Source organism: Aulonocara stuartgranti (assembly GCF_965226115.1).
Source record: "Aulonocara stuartgranti genome assembly, chromosome: 10".
NCBI classification, from domain to species: Eukaryota; Metazoa; Chordata; class Actinopteri; order Cichliformes; family Cichlidae; genus Aulonocara; species Aulonocara stuartgranti.
Window position 1 is genome coordinate 19199547 of NC_138946.1, and position 20941 is coordinate 19220487.

At 41.6% G+C, this 20941-nt stretch overlaps 2 protein-coding genes and 1 long non-coding RNA gene across 8 annotated transcripts; 2 read left to right on the forward strand and 1 right to left on the reverse strand.

Moving 5' to 3' along the window:
* Positions 1 to 250: 250 nt before the first annotated feature.
* Positions 251 to 1102, reverse strand: LOC309715073. The gene is made up of 2 exons (XR_014279143.1): positions 993 to 1102; positions 251 to 328 (listed from the first exon to the last, which is right to left on the reverse strand). It is a non-coding gene; the product is annotated as an uncharacterized lncRNA (long non-coding RNA).
* Positions 286 to 12829, forward strand: inpp5kb (inositol polyphosphate-5-phosphatase Kb). Of its 5 annotated transcripts, none has more exons than XM_082547886.1 (14): positions 286 to 368; positions 1757 to 1799; positions 3656 to 3760; positions 7509 to 7617; positions 7992 to 8108; positions 8421 to 8596; positions 8691 to 8802; positions 8875 to 8984; positions 9077 to 9103; positions 10017 to 10230; positions 10313 to 10450; positions 10552 to 10635; positions 10723 to 10827; positions 11043 to 12829. In XM_082547886.1, the coding sequence occupies exons 2-14, from the start codon at positions 1765 to 1767 to the stop codon at positions 11109 to 11111; spliced, it is 1401 nt and encodes a 466-aa protein (XP_082404012.1). In that variant the 5' UTR covers positions 286 to 368; positions 1757 to 1764; the 3' UTR covers positions 11112 to 12829. The 5 variants fall into 5 exon arrangements, with proteins under 5 accessions (XP_082404012.1, XP_082404014.1, XP_082404013.1 ...); XM_082547888.1 differs by lacking the exon at positions 286 to 368 and adding an exon at positions 397 to 490; XM_082547887.1 differs by lacking the exon at positions 286 to 368 and adding an exon at positions 1516 to 1619.
* A 1755-nt stretch (positions 12830 to 14584) lies between these two features.
* nle1 (notchless homolog 1) lies at positions 14585 to 20556 on the forward strand. Of its 2 annotated transcripts, none has more exons than XM_082548705.1 (13): positions 14585 to 14753; positions 15298 to 15452; positions 15606 to 15826; positions 16002 to 16081; positions 16171 to 16247; positions 16334 to 16431; positions 17238 to 17430; positions 18179 to 18314; positions 18649 to 18695; positions 18780 to 18982; positions 19121 to 19280; positions 19364 to 19434; positions 19546 to 20556. In XM_082548705.1, the coding sequence occupies exons 1-13, from the start codon at positions 14600 to 14602 to the stop codon at positions 19556 to 19558; spliced, it is 1608 nt and encodes a 535-aa protein (XP_082404831.1). In that variant the 5' UTR covers positions 14585 to 14599; the 3' UTR covers positions 19559 to 20556. The 2 variants fall into 2 exon arrangements, with proteins under 2 accessions (XP_082404831.1, XP_082404832.1); XM_082548706.1 differs by lacking the exon at positions 14585 to 14753 and adding an exon at positions 14776 to 14958.
* The last annotated feature ends 385 nt before the right edge of the window (positions 20557 to 20941 follow it).

A 20941-nucleotide genomic window follows, 5' to 3' on the forward strand; every position in this document is an offset into this window, starting at 1 on the left:
AGAGCACCTTTCACATTCCATACTGTTAAGAAAATGAAGGATTGTTTCATACAAAGCAGGCTTTAGTGAAGCAAATGCCATGTCAATAAACAGACATGTCTATTCATAAACACTTTCTCACTGGGTTGTTAACCAACCTGGGATAATAGCTTGATCCGATGTTACGCTTAAGTCCAGCGTGGGCTGTGTGTGGGAATTTGCACCCAGGAGGGGAGCAGCTGAGAACAAAGTGAGGAAACCAAAAACAGTATCAAACAGTCAAACCAGCCTCACCACAGGAAAACAGATTCCCTTTGGACATCTCTGTCATCTGTGCACACAGCGTCTACTGCTTTTCCGGATACCACAAGACAGACACACAGACAAAGGTAATGGTTTAGTTAGACAGAGGGATGCTTTTGTTCTCATAAGGCAAAACGATCTCAGTAACTTGTTTGCGTGGGGTTTTTTGTTTTTTGGGTTTTTGTTACAGCACACTAGCAGTTGGCAAGTATGAATACGGCACAACAATCTGTTTCTCTTGCAATCACTGGTCAATTTAAAATACCAAAGTTAGGACTTCGTTACTTTTTCAAGGAGGGGCTTATAATAAGGGTAAAGAAAACAGAAGTTAGTAACATTGTTATAAAGAACAAAAAACTTGTCAGTGAAAAACAACTAACTTAATTGATGCATAATTAAAATTAAATAATATCGATAACAAAAGTTGACACTAGAATAGAAGACTAAATAAAATAATTTCTGCCTTTTAAATTGTATTTTTTTCTTCTTTGATAAAAATTTGCATATTGTCATAGCCTCGATTATTATATTGTGACAAGTTGTTATTGTGGTTAATATCTACACTGATATACGATGAAATTGACCTCACTAGCTAATTTGGCTAATGTTCTAAACAGTTAGCTAGGTAAGAAATTACATATTTTGCTGTGGATCTAAATTAAGAGCACAACAACAATAAAAGAGATAAAATGTAAAGACACTGGACTTACATATGTTATGTGGGTAGTCATATTGCCAGTTTAACAGTAGACTAATATCTATATCTATATGAACTACCATCAACTACTTTGCTAAAAGAGTGTTAGCCATAACAAATATGTTAGCGTGCAGCTTGTTGTGCACATTGTTGCCCCCAGGTGGCCAAATGAAATTCAGTTGAATTTAATTTTAATGTGTCCAATCACAGCCATCAGCAAGGGTTGGTGGTGAGGAAGAAACCCAGAAAAACAAATAATCTAAGCTATCATAACAAAGCCACAGTCATTAGACAATTTTGACACAAACAGGACAAGGTGTTGCTGTTACAGTCTAGTCACAAGTCCAGGACATTGTTGTTGTTTTCTTTACTTACTTTAAAACTAGTTCAAAGGCCAGAGCAGCCAACGGCAACAAATATGCATTGCACCCACTATTTATAATTAGCTTTAAAAAGTCAAATAATTTCTACAGCATTTTTGATAAAGTTTTATTTAAAATATGTCCAAAAATGACTCTCAAGTCTTCCTGTGTTTACATGTGATCTTCAGGGCACTGTCACTTTAACACGGCCGAGGCTAACCATGATTAGACGTGATTAAAAAGCAATTTGAGAAATGACTCCGGGGCATCCCTGTCAGGTTTGGCTTTGTCTGTTTAGTTATTTTTGCCCGGCTCTGGTCTATGCTCCCAGCAAACTGAATGTAGTAAGGATAAAGCGTATGGCATTTCTATTTGCTTACATTTTTCCCAAGCCTGTGTGTATGTGTGCCTACAGGGGAGAAAATGAACACCGGCAGGGGTGGAACAGACAAGTGCAGGTAAGACCAGCACAATTCTGTCTTTGTCTCCTAATGTAAATGAAAGGATACAAAGTAGGTAGGAACAAAGTCAGAGATGGAAATAAATGTGAGGGAAAGCACAGATCACATGTAGAGATAGTAAAACAAAAGAAAGTAACCCTCCCAGCTTGCATTTCATAATCAGTTTCATAATCTTTATAAGTAACTTGTGGCTGCTGGATCTGAGTATTAATAGATCTGCGAGAAAACTTAAATAGTATTCTATTCATCATTTCTGACCAGTGGGCCCCTTGATTATCTACTTAACACCTCTGCTTGCTAAAGAATTTGCCCTAAGTCTTTGCATGTGACACTGTTACATGAACTGAAAGGGAGGATTGGGACACCAAGGATTATAAATACTTTTCTTTATTCCTGTCCCCATTTCTTCGTATTTTCCACAGGCATCCAAATATTTTATTATTTTTGCTTTACATCCATTAATAAACCATTCAGCTACATACACTTATTCAGTAACACACAACAATCAGCATGTTATTTTTTAGAATTTAATAGCAAATTAAAAGAAGAAGCCAAAGCTGATATTTTCTCTCGTCACCAGTGCATGGGTGTAATTGTGGGTCACATGCATTGTTCTATGTGCTCCGCTGATGAAGAATAGCGGTGATAAACCTCTTAGAAAAGCTGAAGGTTTGCCCAGGTCTTGCAGCAATACTGATGGAGGATCAGCCTCCTCTTACACTTTCTTTGGCTGCACACACTCACAGCAAAACACACGCACAAGTTCACATGCCTGTCTCCTGCCTGCGATTATACTCCAAATCTGACTCACTCTTGCCTGCTTTCCCGAGTCAACCCTACTGCTTTGTCAGTCGCTGCTCCATCGGAGCCAGATCACACAAGACTCTGCCAGAGAAAGGACTCCACCAGCAACCTTCACCCTCGGCGTTTCAGTTGTTCAACTTGGCTATTTTGGAGGACTTTAAAGAAGAACTGCCTGAAGCACATGCAGAGAGAGATTTGACTAACTAGGAATCAGTTCATATTACTCTCAGTCGAGTGGACAAAGGGACCGGTGGCCTCTCGCATCAGATGGCTACAACTATCCCAACCACAGAAGTCTGAGGAGAAGTCAAGCCAAAGGTCTGTCTTCCGTAGGATTTTCCCTCTTTCTTTATGTTTATTTTAAGTAGTTACTTTCAATACTGCTGTGCACTGAAGAACCTCCTGAACTTTACTACGTCACATACACTGGGAAGACCCTTTTTTAAGGCATAACTTCAAAGATGGAACTTTTAACAGACAGTCCACGTGTGCGCTCAGACAGCACGAGCAGCTCGGCATCTCAGGGCTCAAAGTCGAAGACGGTTCTTCGCCAGCGTTTGTCCCAGCTGCTGACCTGCATCGAGGACATGAGCTCTGACGACGAAGCCAGTGAAGAGGTGTCACGCACGCTGGAAGAAGCATTTCAGCTCTGTGGACGCTTCATTCCCACAGATGCATTCAGGTTGACTTTAACACTTTGGGCTTTTAAAAAGCTTGTAAAAGAAAAATCACTTCAAACTTTGATTTATCATGAAGAAACAGGCATACCATAGCAACTAATATAGTTCATATCAAAAAGTGCAGAAATGATCAATAGGCTCTTAAAGTGGTATTTGTGAAAATAATATCTGTGGTTCTTAGTGGGTTCCACTTAACTTGTAAGATTACAAAAGTGTGTATTTTGGAAAAGTAAATGTTATCAAGGTTTGTTTTTTTTTTGTATTTTTATGGTATAAGTGTTGCTCTTTTTGAGGACACAAACTGTTGAGCATGCACAGTGTATAGCTTTGTAGCGTTGTAAATAATATTTGGGAGTTTTTTCTCACAAGGATCCACATTGTGACCTGGAATGTGGCCACAGCAGAGCCTTCTGAAGATGCCACCTCTTTGCTCCAACTAGATGCCCAGCCGCCTCCAGATCTCTATGTGATTGGGTAAGAAATAACATTTTTGACAGTTGAGTTTCAAATGTTGCTAATAATCTATTTATATATATATATATATAACAAAAAAAAAAAAACACCCAGCACGCCCCTGCGGGCGGTTTATCCTTCAAGCTCGGGTCCTCTACCAGAGGCCTGGGAGCTTGAGGGTCCTGCGCAGTATCTTAGCTGTTCCCAGGACTGCGCTCTTCTGGACAGAGATCTCCGATGTTTTTCCCGGGATCTGCTGGAGCCACTCGCCTAGCTTGGGAGTCACCGCACCTAGTGCTCCGATTACCACGGGGACCACCGTTACCTTCACCCTCCACATCCTCTCGAGCTCTTCTCTGAGCCCTTGGTATTTCTCCAGCTTCTCGTGTTCCTTCTTCCTGATATTGCTGTCATTCGGAACCGCTACATCGATCACTACGGCCGTCTTCTTCTGTTTGTCTACCACCACTATGTCCGGTTGGTTAGCCACCACCATTTTGTCCGTCTGTATCTGGAAGTCCCACAGGATCTTAGCTCGGTCATTCTCCACCACCCTTGGGGGCATCTCCCATTTTGACCTCGGGACTTCTAGGTTATACTCGGCACAGATGTTCCTGTACACTATGCCGGCCACTTGGTTATGGCGTTCCATGTATGCCTTGCCTGCTAGCATCTTGCACCCTGCTGTTATGTGCTGGATAGTCTCTGGGGCATCTTTACACAGCCTGCACCTGGGGTCTTGCCTGGTGTGATAGACCCCAGCCTCTATGGATCTTGTACTCAGAGCTTGTTCTTGTGCTGCCATGATTAGTGCCTCTGTGCTGTCTTTCAGTCCAGCTTTGTCCAGCCACTGGTAGGATTTCTGGATATCAGCCACCTCCTCTATCTGCCGGTGGTACATACCGTGCAGGGGCCTGTCCTTCCATGATGGTTCCTCGTCTCCCTCCTCTTTCTTGGGTTTCTGCTGCCTGAGGTATTCACTGAGCACTCGGTCAGTTGGGGCCATCTTCCCAATGTATTCTTGGATGTTCCTTGTCTCATCCTGGACTGTGGTGCTGACACTCACCAGTCCCCGGCCCCCTTCCTTCCGCTTAGCGTACAGCCTCAGGGTGCTGGACTTGGGGTGAAACCCTCCATGCATGGTCAGGAGCTTTCTTGTCTTTATGTCAGTGGCTTCTATCTCCTCCTTTGGCCAGCTTATTACCCCAGCAGGGTACCTGATCACGGGCAGGGCGTATGTGTTGATGGCCCGGATCTTGTTCTTACCATTCAGCTGACTCCTCAGGACTTGCCTGACCCTCTGCAGGTACTTGGTGGTTGCAGCCTTTCTAGCGGCCTCTTCATGGTTCCCATTTGCCTGCGGGATCCCCAGGTAATTGTAACTGTCCTCTATGTCTGCAATGTTGCCTTCTGGTAGTTCAATCCCCTCAGTTCTGACTACCTTCCCTCTCTTTGTTACCATCCGACTACACTTCTCCAGTCCGAACGACATTCCAATGTCATTGCTGTATAGCCTGGTAGTGTGGATCAGTGAATCGATGTCTCGTTCACTCTTGGCATACAGCTTGATGTCATCCATGTACAGGAGGTGGCTGACAACTGCTCCGTTCCGTAGTCGGTATCCGTAGCCAGTCTTGTTAATGATCTCACTGAGGGGGTTCAGGCCTATGCAGAACAGCAGTGGGGACAGAGCATCTCCTTGGTAGATCCCGCACTTGATGGTAACTTGTGCTATGGGCTTGGAGTTGGCCTCTAGTGTTGTACGCCACATCCCCATTGAGTTCCTGATGAAGGCTCTTAGGGTCCCATTGATCTTGTACAATTCTAGGCATTCCAGTATCCAGCTGTGGGGCATTGAGTCATAGGCCTTCTTGTAATCAATCCAGGCAGTGCACAGGTTGGTCAGTCTGGTCTTGCAGTCTCGGCTGATTGTTCTGTCTACCAGTAGCTGGTGTTTTGCACCTCTGGTATTCTTGCCAATTCCTTTCTGTGTCCCGCTCATGTATTGACCCATGTGCCTGTTCATCTTAGCCGATATGATGCCTGACAGGAGCTTCCATGTAGTACTGAGGCAGGTTATTGGTCGGTAGTTGGAGGGGACCGGTCCCTTCTTGGGGTCCTTGGGGATCAGGACCGTCCGGCCTTCAGTTAGCCATTCCGGGTGTCTTTCGTTAACTAGCAGCTGGTTCATTTGTGCTGCCAGACGCTCGTGGAGTGCAGTCAGCTTCTTCAGCCAGTAGGCGTGAACCATGTCGGGCCCTGGTGCTGTCCAACTCTTCATACTGGAGACCCTTTCTTGGATATCTGCCACTGTGATGGTTACTGGACCCTGTTCAGGGAGGTCGCTGTGGTCTGCCCTCAGATCCTCTAGCCACTGAGCATTGCCGTTATGGGTTGCATCCTTCTCCCATATGCTCTTCCAGTATTGCTCCGTCTCCAGCCTTGGTGGTGCTGTTCTCTTATTGTTCCCTTGCCACTGAGAGTACACTTTTGCTGGTTCTGTGGAGAACAGCTGGTTTATTCTCCTGCCTTCTATCTCTCTGGTGTACCTCCTCAAGCGGCTGGCCAAGGCTGTGAGTCTTTGCTTGGCAGTTTCCAAGGCCTCAGGTATGGACAACTTGCTGTATTCCTTAGGCACCTTCTTTGTCGCACCTTTCTGCAACTCCGTTAGTTGGCTAACCTCCCTCCGTGCTACTTTGATCTTGCCCTCTAGCCTCCTTCTCCATGGAGGGTACTGCCCCTTGTGGCTGTTCAACTTGTAGCCAAGCATCTCACTGATCACTGCTGCCGTATTGTAGATCAGCTTGTTAGTGTCGGTAATCGTGGTTGTAGGTATTGCCCGTAGTGCTGCATTAACATCATCTAGCAGACCTTCTGAGGGTACTTCACGTAATCTTGGTAACCGGCTACGGGGGATCCAGGTTTCAAGCTTGGCCATGATCCTATTTTTCAGGTCAGTTCCTCTCACACTCAACGATCCTTCTCCTATCGCACTTGGGGCTATGTACCCAATCTCGGGTGGGGGTGATGATATCTCCCCCCTGACCTGGCGTCCTGACTCCTCCTTGTCGTAGCATTTGTGTTGTACCTCGTCAATCTCTAGCTGTGAGAGCAGTCCCTTCTTTCGAATGTTGGAACACTGAGCTACTAGTTGTTTCGCCGTCATTGTGGATGTTGGGTATCGAAGAATCCATAGGTCCCTCATCCTATTCATGTAGCCCCTTCCGCCGGGGTTACTTGCGTAGTAGCATTCCAACAACGCCCTGTTTTCGTCCCTTGCCCACCGATGCTTTCTTGTTCCAGTAGCCCACTTTTCGTCAGGGTGCCCTGGTTCCTCAACACCTGACGCGGACCTTGTTGATCCGGGCGACGTCCGAGCCGGCATGCCTTCATATTTATCTGTCTCGCTCATGTCTGCGGTAGGCTTGCTTAGCATAGGGGGTCTAGCCTTAGGACCCTTACTGGATACAGACGCCCCAGGCAGGAATCGAACTTGCGATCCTCTGTTCCAAAGGCATGTAGTTTAACCACTACGCTATCCAGCTGCCAAACAGATAGATATATATATATATATATATATATATATATATATATATATATATATATATATATATATATATATATATATATATATATATATATATATATATATATATATATATATATATATATATATATATATATATATATATTCATAATGAATCACAGGAGTGGAATCAAAGACATTAGGCTGTCATTACTTGTCTCTTTTTATTTTTCTGTGTGTTAGCCTTCAGGAGGTAAACGCCACCCCAGTGAGGTTCATCACAGATCTGATATCAGAAGACTCCTGGAGCCATGTCTTCACGAACTCACTGGCACCCAGAGGCTTTGTCAAGGTCGGAGAAGACAAAAGAAGGAAAAGGAGAAATATTTGTCTTCATGTGTCTCTTTAGTCTCCTGTATTTTTCTTTCATCCATAAAAGAGACATAAAATATATTATTACATACATTTTTATGCTGTTGCAGTTAAACTGTTTGAGATTCAAAGAGGAAAAGAAAAAGAAAAGAAACGCTGCATAATCTACAACATTTAATAATTTTATGATTCTTTTTCTTAACTCTTATCGTATCTCCCTATGTTTTTATTTCTTTTAATTATCCTAATTGTACAGCACCTTGGTCAACAGTTGTTGTTTTAAATGTGCTATATAAATAATTTGGACTTTGACTTTGACTTTAATACAATCTTACTGTCTCCATCTGTGTCTAGGTCACGTCAGTGAGGATGCAGGGTTTGCTGTTGCTGCTGTTTGCCAAACAGATTCATCTTCCCTACATCAGAAACATCCAGACCACCTACACTCGGACCGGCGTGTTTGGCTACTGGGTAGGAAATTAGAATGGGAGCTCTGGTTATCCCTGAACCTTGTAGACAACCACACTGTGTGCACACCAGGAATCCCATTGGCATCAGATGCTGTAGGGTTTAAACGCACCATGAAAGGTCCATTGTGTTTGTTTAGTGAAATGTGCAGCAGCTTTGACAGAAAGAAATCACAAACAAAGAACACTGAAAGCAGTCAGAACACTGGGATAGAAAACTTGTGTCTAATCCATAATCCAAGTTAAAAGAGATACTTTTTTTATAATTAGTCTTCTTCACAGACTGTATTTGTTCTCCTGTGTGTGTCTGTGTTAGGGTAACAAAGGAGGAGTGTCTGTGCGCTTTTCCTTCTATGGACACATGATTTGCTTCCTCAACTGCCACCTAGCTGCTCACATGAACAACGCTTTGCAGCGCGTTGACGAGTTTGAGTACATACTGGAGACGCAAGACTTTGACATCTATGACACCCCACAAATCCGGGACCACAAGTCAGGATTCCTTCACAGAGGCACACAAATACTATGCATATACGCAACATGGGCTGCTGTGCAAGTAAAATGTGGCTCTGCGGCTTTTTCACAGGGTGGTGTTCTGGTTTGGTGATCTGAACTTCCGCATCGCAGATCACGGTTTGCACTTTCTCCGCTCATCCATCAACAGCGGCCGGCTAAATTTGCTGTGGGGCAAAGACCAGGTATTGTACTAGTGTGAGGACACACACACACATAATAACACACGCTTGCTCATTATTTTCATTTTCCTGCAGCTCATCATGATGAAGAAGAAGGAAGCTTTCCTGCAGGAATTTGAGGAGGGACCGTTAAATTTTAAACCCACCTACAAGTTTGACCGTAACTCCGACACCTATGACACCAGGTAACATGCTAAAAAATCTGTATTATACACACATGATCGGCAAATTTTGTAAGCCTTATTTGTGTCTTCGTTTCCATTTTAATTTTGCACAGCACTCCAAAGACATGGTTGGGTTTAAAGTAAGAATTATTTTGTGTTTTGCATCCCCCACATTCCTTTATCAGCTTTTGCCACCACATCTTTAGTTGTAGCAAAACGCTAAATGGAAGCTCAAAGCAGCCATGGCATCTATAAACCTGATTTATAGATGAACAAGGTAGCAGCTCTTTCTCCGACTCATATCCATTCTTGACACAAACAAGGCCCCTGCAGCTCTGTGGCACCACCCTCTTCTTGCTCCTCACGTCTCTCACCTGGGTGCTCCTCTCTGAATGGTTGGGGACCTGGTTCTGGATGCTAGATCTGCCTAGGTGGGTGTCTCGGTCCTGTGTATAGGATAGGCACCTTGAGGGTTACTTAGATATAACCCACATTCACAAAGTGTATGGAGACACTGGCATAAGCAACAGGATTCAAATGGGTTTTGTAAGCATAATATGACTGATAAATGGCAGACATGTTCTGCATATTCATTAGACCAGAACTCCCTTCTGCACCCAGCACCCCACTGTTTGCACTCCTTCCTCTTTTTGTTCCGGTGTAATCCACATTTTGCTTTTCACAGCAAATTAGTGTGTGCATAAGCTGTAATACCCTGTTAATGGTACTATCTGCTACTTAGCATGTAACCTACATCATTTCTCATACGCATGCTACACTATAGGTATAGCCTTGTACTGCATGTGTATGTGTTTGGTTTGCATTCTTTAACAGCACTTGTTTTTTCATAAGAATTAGTATGTAGATTTGTATGGATAGACAAATGTAAATGTGTTAAAGGGTAAGCAATAGAGAAAAAATTTTTTTTTAGATAGAAGTTGTAAAATCAACAGCCATGTTCATTATGCTCGGCGTGGCGCACCCATAATTTCGATGTAGATATACAATGACAATAAAGAACTATTTTATTCTGTTCTTCTATTCTATTCTCAGTGGAAAGAAGAGGAAGCCGGCATGGACAGACCGGATCCTCTGGCGCATCAAACCCAAGCCCCTGCCATCAGAGGAAGATGATGAGAAGGCATCAACTTCCACAGATGAAGAACAGGATGAGTATCCAGTCCTGGTCACCCAGGATAAATACACCAGTGACATGAGCTATGGAGTCAGTGACCACAAGCCTGTCATTGCAACCTTCAGCCTGGAGGTGAGAGCAGATGCACTGCATAGACCTCTGCTTTTTCAAATGTTCTTTAAAAATATTTTCTTTTCTCTTATCTTTCCCGCAGCTGAGAAAAGTCTTTGACACACCACTGGTGCGAGTGTCTCCTGTGGGCATATGGAGCGCAGGCCAGGATGCACTTTTGACCTACTCTGTCCTGGAGGACTTTATGTCTTCTACGTGGGACTGGATTGGCCTGTACAAGGTACTAGGACTCATGTAAAAACAACAAAAATCAATAAACAAATCATTTAAACCTTATATATTATAATTGTGTGGATTTGGACTGACTGTCTTACGCTTCAGGTGGGATTTAAGACTGCGTCTGACTATGAAACCTTTGTTTGGGTTCGAGAAAATGAACTGCCAGAGATAAATGAAGTCATACAGGTAAAGTAGAAGTGCAGCGTTTATGTCATATTAACAGATTCTTTATGAATGCATTATTCATTAACATGCACATATGTGTTGTTGCAGATTTCTGTGGATAAAGGTCAGATTCCTCTGTTAGGTGGACAGTACGTTTTGGGGTACTACAGCACAAACATGCAAAGCATCACTGGCCTCAGTGATAGCTTCCAGGTAACTGCTTCACTATCATATCTGTAGTTTTATAGTTAGATATTTTTTTAAACTCTTAAACATACAATTTAATGCATCCACGAAAGACTATTTAAATGTAGAATTTTGTTAATACAGGTGTACCTACATAAGAGATTACTGAGTGCATGCTGTGTTTGGAGAAGGAAGCAAGCATGGCAGTGTGCTTTATTTTGCTCTCTCTTTGGTTCTTACAGATCCTGGAGTCTAAGCGTGCTGTCATGGAAGGCCTGGTTCCCGAGGATATCAATGGAGTCAACAAATAAGAACAGATTCTCTGCAGTGCCACGTCTTATTCCTCTCCGCTGCAAAGTCACACAGATCTAAATCAGGCTATAAAATTGCCCCAAGGTTAACTCCTTAATCTACTGGATGAGCAGACTCTGTCATTCATGTTGGCCCCCACAATTTGTCATCATGTTAACTCCAGTTTGTTATTTCCTACTTTGCCTTTAAGGTTCAGGCTCACTCTTGCTGAAACAAGATCTCTAATAAAAAAAAAAAAACTTTAATGAGTAGCCTCAGTCTATCCACAGACCCTGTTAGAGCAGATATACGGAGAACACATGTCAAACTGCACAGCAGCTTGAAAACAGAAACTGCATTTGAGTTTTGTTTCAAAGTTTTTTGTTTTGGCAGCTCATAGTAGCCAGTGCAGATTAATACAAAAGGTGGAAAATATCATTGTGTAGAAGAGTGTGCTCTTTTGTTTTATATGTGCTGTCTCAGTGAAGAAACATGCACCCTGCAACTGAAATTTCTTGCAATGGGTTGTCTGCAGAAACTGTTGAATATGAGAATCTTAGAGAGGAACATGACTAGGGATGGGTATCGTTTAGGTTTTATCCGATACCAGTGCCAAACCGGTACTTTTGAAACGGTGCCGGTGCTTAAACGGTGCTCAAACCGGTGCTTAAAGAATGGAGAACACAAAATTGGTCCAAAAACCTCCCATGTTCAGCTGTTTTTTTGTAAAAAGATAACAATGTTAGTCTTTTCTGCAGCTATAGGGGATTTATGGTATCACTCTCGGCTGGAAGCAGTGCTTAAACAATGGAAAAAACACAAACTTTGTCTAAAAACCTCTCATGTTTAACTGTTTTCCACTTTTTCTTTGGTCATTTTAGCCTTTTTGTCCAGGGTGAAGGGAGTATCTGCCATCAAACAAGGAGACAGCCGCATGTAGCTATGATGATGTTTGCTAGTTCACCTTACATGCATTAATGTAATAACGTGGTTAACCTACTCAACGTAAATTACACACAAACAACATTAAGCTACTCACGCAGAGAAGAACGGCTGCTGCTGCTGCATCATCATCCATCATCATTTCTGCTACACTGGCAGGGCTAGGGGCCAGGACTCTATTCTTCGGGTTTTTGGGGGATGTTGCTAACTCCGGGTCCGATAACTAGCAACCCACCCGCAGTAGATGTGCACGGTGTGAGGTCTTTCAGCAAGCTATCAAATACAGTGCATTTCTCACCTTTTAAAAAAAAAACGCTATGCGTCGCCAGGTGTTTCATCGGATTTGAGGTGTTACCTTCTTTGACAGTATCACAGTATCAGCTTAAAGCACTTGTTGCAGGCTGTTGAGTTTGCATATAAAGCACCGAAATGTGCGCTGCTTTTCGGTCTGGTTACTACCGTTTATGTCAGAACCGGTACCCATCCCTAAACATGACACAGAAAAATATCATCCTGGGAAAATGTATGTGTCATCGCAGTGGATTATCTTTAAAATGTAAATGCAGGTTGTCTGTTTTCCTCTTGATGAAAATATGTTATATCTCCCACACTGCATACATGAATCGTATCAGCACACTAAAAATATACTGCAAGACAAACTAAATATTTTTTGTGAATTTGTTTATTTAAAAAGATCCAGTATGTTTTCAGGATATGGATGTGTGACTAATCAGTGAAAAAAGATGGGCAGTGGGTCACTTTAATTATCAGTGATTAAAGGCCTGGAGGCTTGTAATCTGAGAGTGATCGCATTATTTTGCACTAACTCATATGCAAAGTCAAATTTGCTTTAACCAACAAAGCAATAGTAATAAGCACAACACTGATTATGGTGATATTGTCCCGAGTGTACTCCAAAGAAAACATGGAACTGTCTACTCTCTGCATTGATAGATAACAAATAGAACTGTAGGATACCCATTTATGCCATCTGAGTGTTATTAAAGATTTTATATATACATCATAGGTAGTAAAATTGGATAAGCTCTGCTAAGTTTCTCTTAGTATCTAATAAGCCAATCACAAGGCAGCAACTCAGTGCATTTAGGCATGTGGAATTAATCAAGATAGCCTTTTGAATTTCAAACTGATCATCAGAATGGAGAGGAAAGGTGATTTAAGTGACTTCGAATGTGGCATGATTGTTGGTGCAAGACTTGCTGATAGTCTGTCCAAAAATATTTATCTAGTGCAATTTTCCCACAAAACCTTCTCTAGGGTTTACAGAAAATGGTCCAGACAAGAGAAAATATCCAGTGAGCAGCAATTGTTTGTGTGAAAATGTCTTGTTGATGGCAGATGTCAGAGGAGAATGACCAGAAACTAGTAATTAAAAAAAAAAAACAACAAACCCTAGTTAAAACCAATGTATACATAATAGCATCTCTGAACACACGTCAAATCTTGAAACAGACAGGCTACAGCAGCAGAAGACCACACTGGAAAACTAAAGCTGCAGTTTGCACAGCCTGACCAAAATTGGAAAGTCAGACTGGTTTCTTGAACTTGATGATGAGTTCAGTGTACTCAAAAGGCCTCCACAGCCACCAGATCTCAATCCAGCAGCACAACTTTGGATACAGAAGAGTCACATCATAAATATATTATTATTATTATTATTATTATTATTAATAATAATAATAATAATAATAATAATAATAATAATAATAATAATAATAATAATAATGTGCCTCACCAGCTGAATTATACTGATACACTTTTCCAACTATAAGTTACACTAATTCACATAGTTTGGTACTGAAAAACTGAAACACCCATATCTCTCTTAAGTTATTACAGTGCAAGCTCAGTTTAACTACTAGGATCACCTTGCTTTAGTGATTCTGCAATTTGACTGCCATGGTAAACCAGCATTTCTTGGGAGGCCAGTGAGTGGACAGTCTTTGGATAGTCTTATTCAGGTCAGAATTTGGGAGGTACCCATCTTGCCTTGCAAAACTGAAAAGAGGTCATTCATCAAACTGTGCAGCTAGTTTTAAAAGCATGAGCCTACTCGAAAAGTGTACAACAAATGGAAATCTGTTGAGGACATCCTGCACTTACAGTCAGCTCCCTTAGTGTGTGGTGAGTTCATTGATCCACTTCTGCACCTGGAGATAATGTCTCTCCTGTTTGTCTCCTGCTTTGCATTTGCAGTTTAACACGCAGATGCTTTTCTACTGTCTCAAATCCTGGCTACATTTCTCCGAGTCTACACTACGTGTATAGTTGTAATTATGCATAAGGTGTGAGAGTGCAAGCATATTTTTTCATTTATTTATTTATTTATTTATTTATTTAAACTGAATAAATATGGATATTTTTCTATCCATTTTTTATATATCTAAATAAATATGGAATAAAATATGGAATAAAAAGTTTGAGAACATTTGAGTAAATGCCCCCCTGTGAAAATTAGTTTCCTGTCCAGTTCATAAAATAGGACATTTAAGAAAGCTCGATCTTACAGAGACGTTATGAAAGTAAAGATGACTGGACTCCGTCTATGGAGAAGGAAGTACCACGGCTACTTCCCATAATTCATTGCGTGAACCCGTTATCTGACGTGATCTTCGACGACTTCTTTACATATCTTTCATTTAAAGGCTCTGTGGTGGTACACACGTGGGACTCTTTATCTCGCTGCTACCGCTCTAAAGGTAAGGCTTTAGCACAGTTATTTTACAGTGTAATGTCGTATAAACCCGGACGCAGTTGTCCAAACAAGTTACAGTTATCGTACTGGCCTGGGCTCGGCTATGAAAGGATATAGATTGTTAAACTGTTGGCTAACGGCAAGCTAGCTCGGTTAGCTTGACAGACTGTAGTCAGCTAGCAAAACAGTAAACCAAAGCAAATATTCAGGTAGGACAATTCAGTTGAAGTTTTCGTAATAACTTTTTTAAATGGCTCTGCAACATGCTCCCTGTTGCTTCGTTTGTTTAAATTAGCTTGAATGAACTGATGTTAGACATTGTCTCGTTGACTTTAGCTAGCTGAAAAACTGAGGAGTGCTTTGTAATTAAACTACGTTTAGGGCGATGCACAGCGATATCAGTGTATGTTAGTAATGCAGCACCACTAAGACTTCCACATTTTGAAACATTGTTTGCGCGTTGTCTATCTGCATTTGGTATTTCTTCTGAAATGTTATTGTATTTTTGTAGAAATGTTAAACATTTTTAAAATATGGTCTCTTAACAGGTGGACCTGAAGCAGACATGTCGAGTGAGGACGTGGAGCGGCTTTTGATACAGTTTCAGGACGAGAATGGGGAGATTCTGGGTTCACCTTTCGATGTGCCTTTAGACATTACCCAAGACAAACTACAGCTCGTCTGCAATGCATTGCTTCAGAAGGTAATTATACAGCATAAGTATACAGTGTTTTGTGTAAATGTATAGCCCAGATTGAAATAATCAAATATAATGGTCATGATATCAATTTTGAATTGAATATCTAGTAAACATGCTTTTTCTTTTCTTTTTTTTTCCTGCTGTCATCCACTCTAGGAGGAGCCAGTCCCGCTGGCATTCTTTGTGCAAGGGGAGATGGAGGTGGTGTCCAGCCTGGGGACATGCGTTAAGACTCTTGGGGTTGAAACCGAACAAGTTCTGCCTGTGGTGTACCAGCCTCAAGCTCTGTTCAGGGTTCGGGCTGTGACACGCTGCACCAGCACACTGCAGGGACACACTGAGGCCGTCATCTCAGTCGCTTTCAGCCCCACTGGCAAGTGGGTACCTTTGACACAAAGTGAACAGATGTCAGCTTTTCTCTGCCAGTTTGTCATAATCTCTTGTACCTTTTGGGTTGGAGTTGTGTAACAGTATATGAAAATGGAATTATGTTGTGACATCACACCTCTAATTAGATTTAAACATTGATCCATTTGTCTGTTTTTATTTCAGATATCTGGCCAGTGGTTCAGGTGACACCACGGTGCGCTTCTGGGACTTGACAACTGAGACGCCCCACCACACATCCAGGGGTATAAAATAACATCTACAAGGCAGCATGATCTGATAATCATTGAACTTCAAGTGACTGATTGCTTTAATACACCATTGTTCATTTTAGGACACACACACTGGGTATTGAGCATCGCCTGGTCACCTGATGGAAAGAAGCTGGCTTCAGGATGCAAGAACAGTCAGGTGTGCTTCAAAAACAAACACATGTGATCCATAATTAGGTTTCAAAGATGCATTCATTAAACCTTTCTATTTTTCTCTTTCTCTAGATATGTCTGTGGGATCCAGTGACTGGTGCGCAGATAGGGAGGACTTTGACAGGACACACCAAATGGATCACTTGGCTCTGCTGGGAACCTCTTCATCTGTGAGCACTCGATCTATTTTTCACTTCCCTGAATTTCTCTGTTATTTGACTGCAGACCTCTCATTCAGACCCATTTTATATACGAAACTTTAAAAAATGTACAGTACTTTTACTCCTTTCTAAAAATTGAGTTTTTTAGGGAAAAAATAGTCTTTTGCGCTTCACATGGATCTGCATGCAGATAAATCCTGTGATTTGTGAACTACAGCTGGACTACAAATAAAAGCAAAATGACTTGAGCTACCAAAAATCTCTTCCCTTGCCTGATAATCTGTATGAATGTGTTTATAGAGATGGCAGTTAGTTGCATAGCAATTACAGAAACACTCCACTGAAATATTGCACTGTGAAATGAAACTGTAACACATGAATTCTGTTTCATAAGAAGCCAAACTTAATTTAAAAGCATTTTGTAATTTACAGTTATACAAATGATATTGTAGATCAGACTTGGACTCTTAAGTTATTCAGGAAGAGGCACATCCTTTGAGTCAGGCAGCCAATATATGTTCAGATATATCTAAACTACTTATTCAACAGCAGGATGGAGAGAGTGTCTGTTTTTTAGGCTGTTGGAAAAACAATACTGTGTTGGAAATGTGCTGTAATTGTCAGAGTAGTTTTGGCAAACAAATAAACACAAGGTTTCAGAAATGCCTTAAAGTTACAGACACAAGAAGTTAGTTTCCCTTAAATGTGAAGTCACTACATTGCAACTGTGCAGGTATTGATTATAATTTGATTATCATGTTGGACTAACTTAAACTTTGTGGTCTTATAGTTGTCTTTATTCTTATCCCTTTCAGTAATCCAGAGTGTCGGTACTTGGCCAGCAGCTCTAAGGACGGCTCAATACGTATCTGGGACACAGTGTTGGGACGATGTGAGAAGATCCTGACTGGGCACACTCAATCAGTGACATGCGTGAAATGGGGAGGAGATGGACTTCTGTACACTTCGTCCCAGGACAGGACTGTCAAAGTGTGGAGAGCAAAAGATGTAAGTCTGTGTGTGAAATATATGGTTTTAAAGGGTTATAAGAGTGATATGGTATGGGTTTTTTTTTTTTTTCATTAATATGTTAAACAATATTGGTGTGTATTCTTGTGCATGAAACATGAGTAATCCAGTTCACTGTTTTTATTTAGTTATTGTTTTTCTTTTGTTTGTTTTTTGTTCCTTGTGCATAAAGAATGTAGGCTAATAATGCTAATATAGACAAATGTTATGGCATCAGAAAGGCATTTTCACCCAGAGAGCTGCTGCTGCCAGCTGTGTGGGGAAAATCCCAGCAGATCTGCAGTTTCTGAAATACTTATATCAGCTCATTTGGCGCCAACGACCACCTTCAAACTCACCTTTCTTCCCCTTTATGATGTTTGTTTTTAACTTCAGCAGGTCGTTCTGGCCATGACTTCACATCTAAATGCCTAAACCCATTGAGCTTCTGCTGTGAAGTTGATGAGATATTTGTGGTAACATGCAGTTGAGCATGTGTACCTAACAAAATGGCTGGTTATTAAATTTCAAGTATATACATACTGTTAACATAAAAAAATTGTTGCTCTTAGAGAGCCCTTGTGCAGGTTAGTTGAAAGGTTTTATGATTAGACTTATTAACAGCATGTTCATGTGTGGCTGAGACACTAAAATCTTAATGGCCACAGAGAGGATGAGGATAAGAGCAAAGAGAAATCCGTGAAGTGTTTGGATGAAACGTGTGTTTAGTTTAATCTCTTTGATGCAGGGTGTCCAATGCAGGACTCTGCAGGGCCACGCCCACTGGGTCAACACCCTGGCTCTCAGCACTGACCATGTCCTGCGTACAGGAGCTTTTGAACCCGCAAATGCCACTGTCAACCCTCAGGATCTCACTGGATCATGTAAGACCCAAAACACTTGCATGTTCTTTAACATTCTGATTTTTAGTAACTGATCATTGCCATGTATGGTTTGTTTTTGTTTTGTTTTGGGGGTTTTTTAGCATTTACTTTTTAATAGGTTTGACTCCAGAAAACAAAGTGTCACATATGCACCACACGGTCTGACATTTTACCATTTAGACAGGTTTTTTTAGTAGCAAAAAATGTGTGATATTAGAGTGTTTTGGCAGCACAGATACAGCTAGCATGGCTGCTGTGTGTTCGGTCACCTTTCTGGTCTCACAAAGTTAAAGGGGGTTGTTTTCATATAACAAGTTTTTCTTCTTCTCTCCAGTGGAAGAGCTGAAGGAGAAAGCCTTAGAGAGATATAATAAAGTCAGGGTAGGTACCCTTTGTTGAGATTTGTAAAAAGTCACATGTCCTTCCTCCCTGTTTTAGCGCCCTGACCTTTATCTTCTGCTGCAGGGCTCAGCTCCAGAGCGCTTGGTTTCCGGCTCAGATGATTTCACTTTGTTCTTGTGGAATCCTGCACAAGACAAAAAGCCTTTGGCCAGGATGACGGGCCACAGCGCTCTGGTCAATGAAGTGCTCTTCTCCCCAGACACCAGGCTTCTTGCTTCTGCCTCCTTCGATAAGTCTGTTAAAATCTGGGACGGACGCACTGGAAAGTAAGAGAATCACCATCACAAGGAATAATAAATTAATTTGCAAGTAATACAACTTTTGTCCAGGCGATGGTGCTGTACAGCCAAAGATGTACATCTTAGAGATTATGACTCTACCTGGTTGTGTCCTTTTGCCCACAGGTACTTAATGTCCCTGCGTGGCCATGTGGCATCAGTGTATCAAATAGCATGGTCAGCAGACAGCAGGCTGCTGGTCAGCGGCAGCAGCGACAGCACGCTTAAAGTGTGGGATATTAAGAGTGGGAAGCTCAACATGGACCTGCCAGGTCATGCTGATGAGGTGGGGGAAGGAAATTTGATATAAATACTTCCTTCTAAATGCTGATTACTGTTCCTGAATTACCTTAAGTCTTATCCGTGCAGGTTTACGCTGTGGACTGGAGTCCTGATGGGCAGAGAGTGGCCAGTGGCGGAAAAGACAAGTGTCTCAGAATGTGAGTATGATTCCAGTCAACCTGTCCATCCATCCATCTGTTTATCAGAGTTTCAGCATTTCCGCACACCTAAAACATCTACCTTGCGTTTTTTTTTCTTTCTTTCTTTAGATGGAGAAGATAACCACAGTTCTCTTCTATTTCTGGACTTTGACAAAGGATTGTCACATCATTTCCTTCCAAACAGCTGACAGCTGGAACAAGGGCAGCTAGACTTTATCTAATTACCCATTTGACTTCATAAGTATCTGTCACTAGTGGGAGTGTCAGAGAATGCAAATGCAGTCACAATACAAATGCCCATGTGGGAATATTAACAGTGCAAGAGCTTAAAAGCAATCAGATGAACCAGAATGTAAAATCATCTGCCTCTTAAATTTATTGCAAGTAGATTGTAAGGTGTAGTATACCTTCTCCTATTATCGTCTCATCTTGGTATACAATTCAATTTTAGATCAGGCGCTCTGACATGGCTTCAGAAACGTACTCGGTTGCCATGCACATGTGGTTAAAAGCCAAACAAGGTTGTGCATCTATTGAAACCGATCCTGACACATGTTTATGGTTTCCTATTTTGGAGCAAGGAACTGCATATTTTCAGGACCATGTTTGCTACTTTGTCACCTTAGGCCTCACTAGATAAACTGTGAGTATCGGGTGGGGGCAGTGAAGCCTTCCTCTGTGATGTAAATGCAGATGGTGCTCGCCGTGCTCCTTCAGCCTTTAATCTCCTGTCAGCAAAGCTGCAATCTGCTGATTTTTCTGCCTCTGTGGTGAAGCCAAGTGTCACCAACTCTGTTTGAGTCACAGCCTGCACTGGAAATGCCAGGTTGACCATTTTTGTTACAGGAATGTAAGTATAAATCAGCATGTTTATATTAGTTTCCTGATCACACTCAAGAATCAGCTTAAAGTGTTCATCCACTTTAAGTGATCGTTTATTATAAAAGCACTGGTGGAAACCAGCATGTGAAATATATTCATTATTTACCTAAATGGGAAGTGTATTGAGCTCTGTTAGGTATGAACTCCACCGCCAATCATCGGATTTGTTTATAAAAGCAAGATTTCCAGAAATATGTAATGGCAGTTCTTACTGTATAAATAAATATTTTTAACTAATCAGTGAAAGCAGCAGTTTTGTGCCTTCAACAGAACCTTGTCAGGTTTTAAAGCCACTTCAAACTGTCCTCTGATGTAATTAGGCTGTTGGTTGTTTGCTGGAACTTGAACTTATTCAAACTACTGTGCAGTGACTCACTGTTTACATTATGACTGTTGATAAAAATATAAACAGTTGGATATTGTTGGGATTCAGCAGTGAAGGATGTTAACCTGGTTAACAAGCATTTTGCTGCTTGGATTCTTTCACCTGAACTTTAACACGTGCCAGCTCCACATCTGAAAACCATTTTTGTGTGGCACATTGAAGTATTGGACGACAATGATGACCGGACAGAAGCAGTGATTCTTTTTGGCATTTAAGAAATGTTTATTCTCAAGTGAG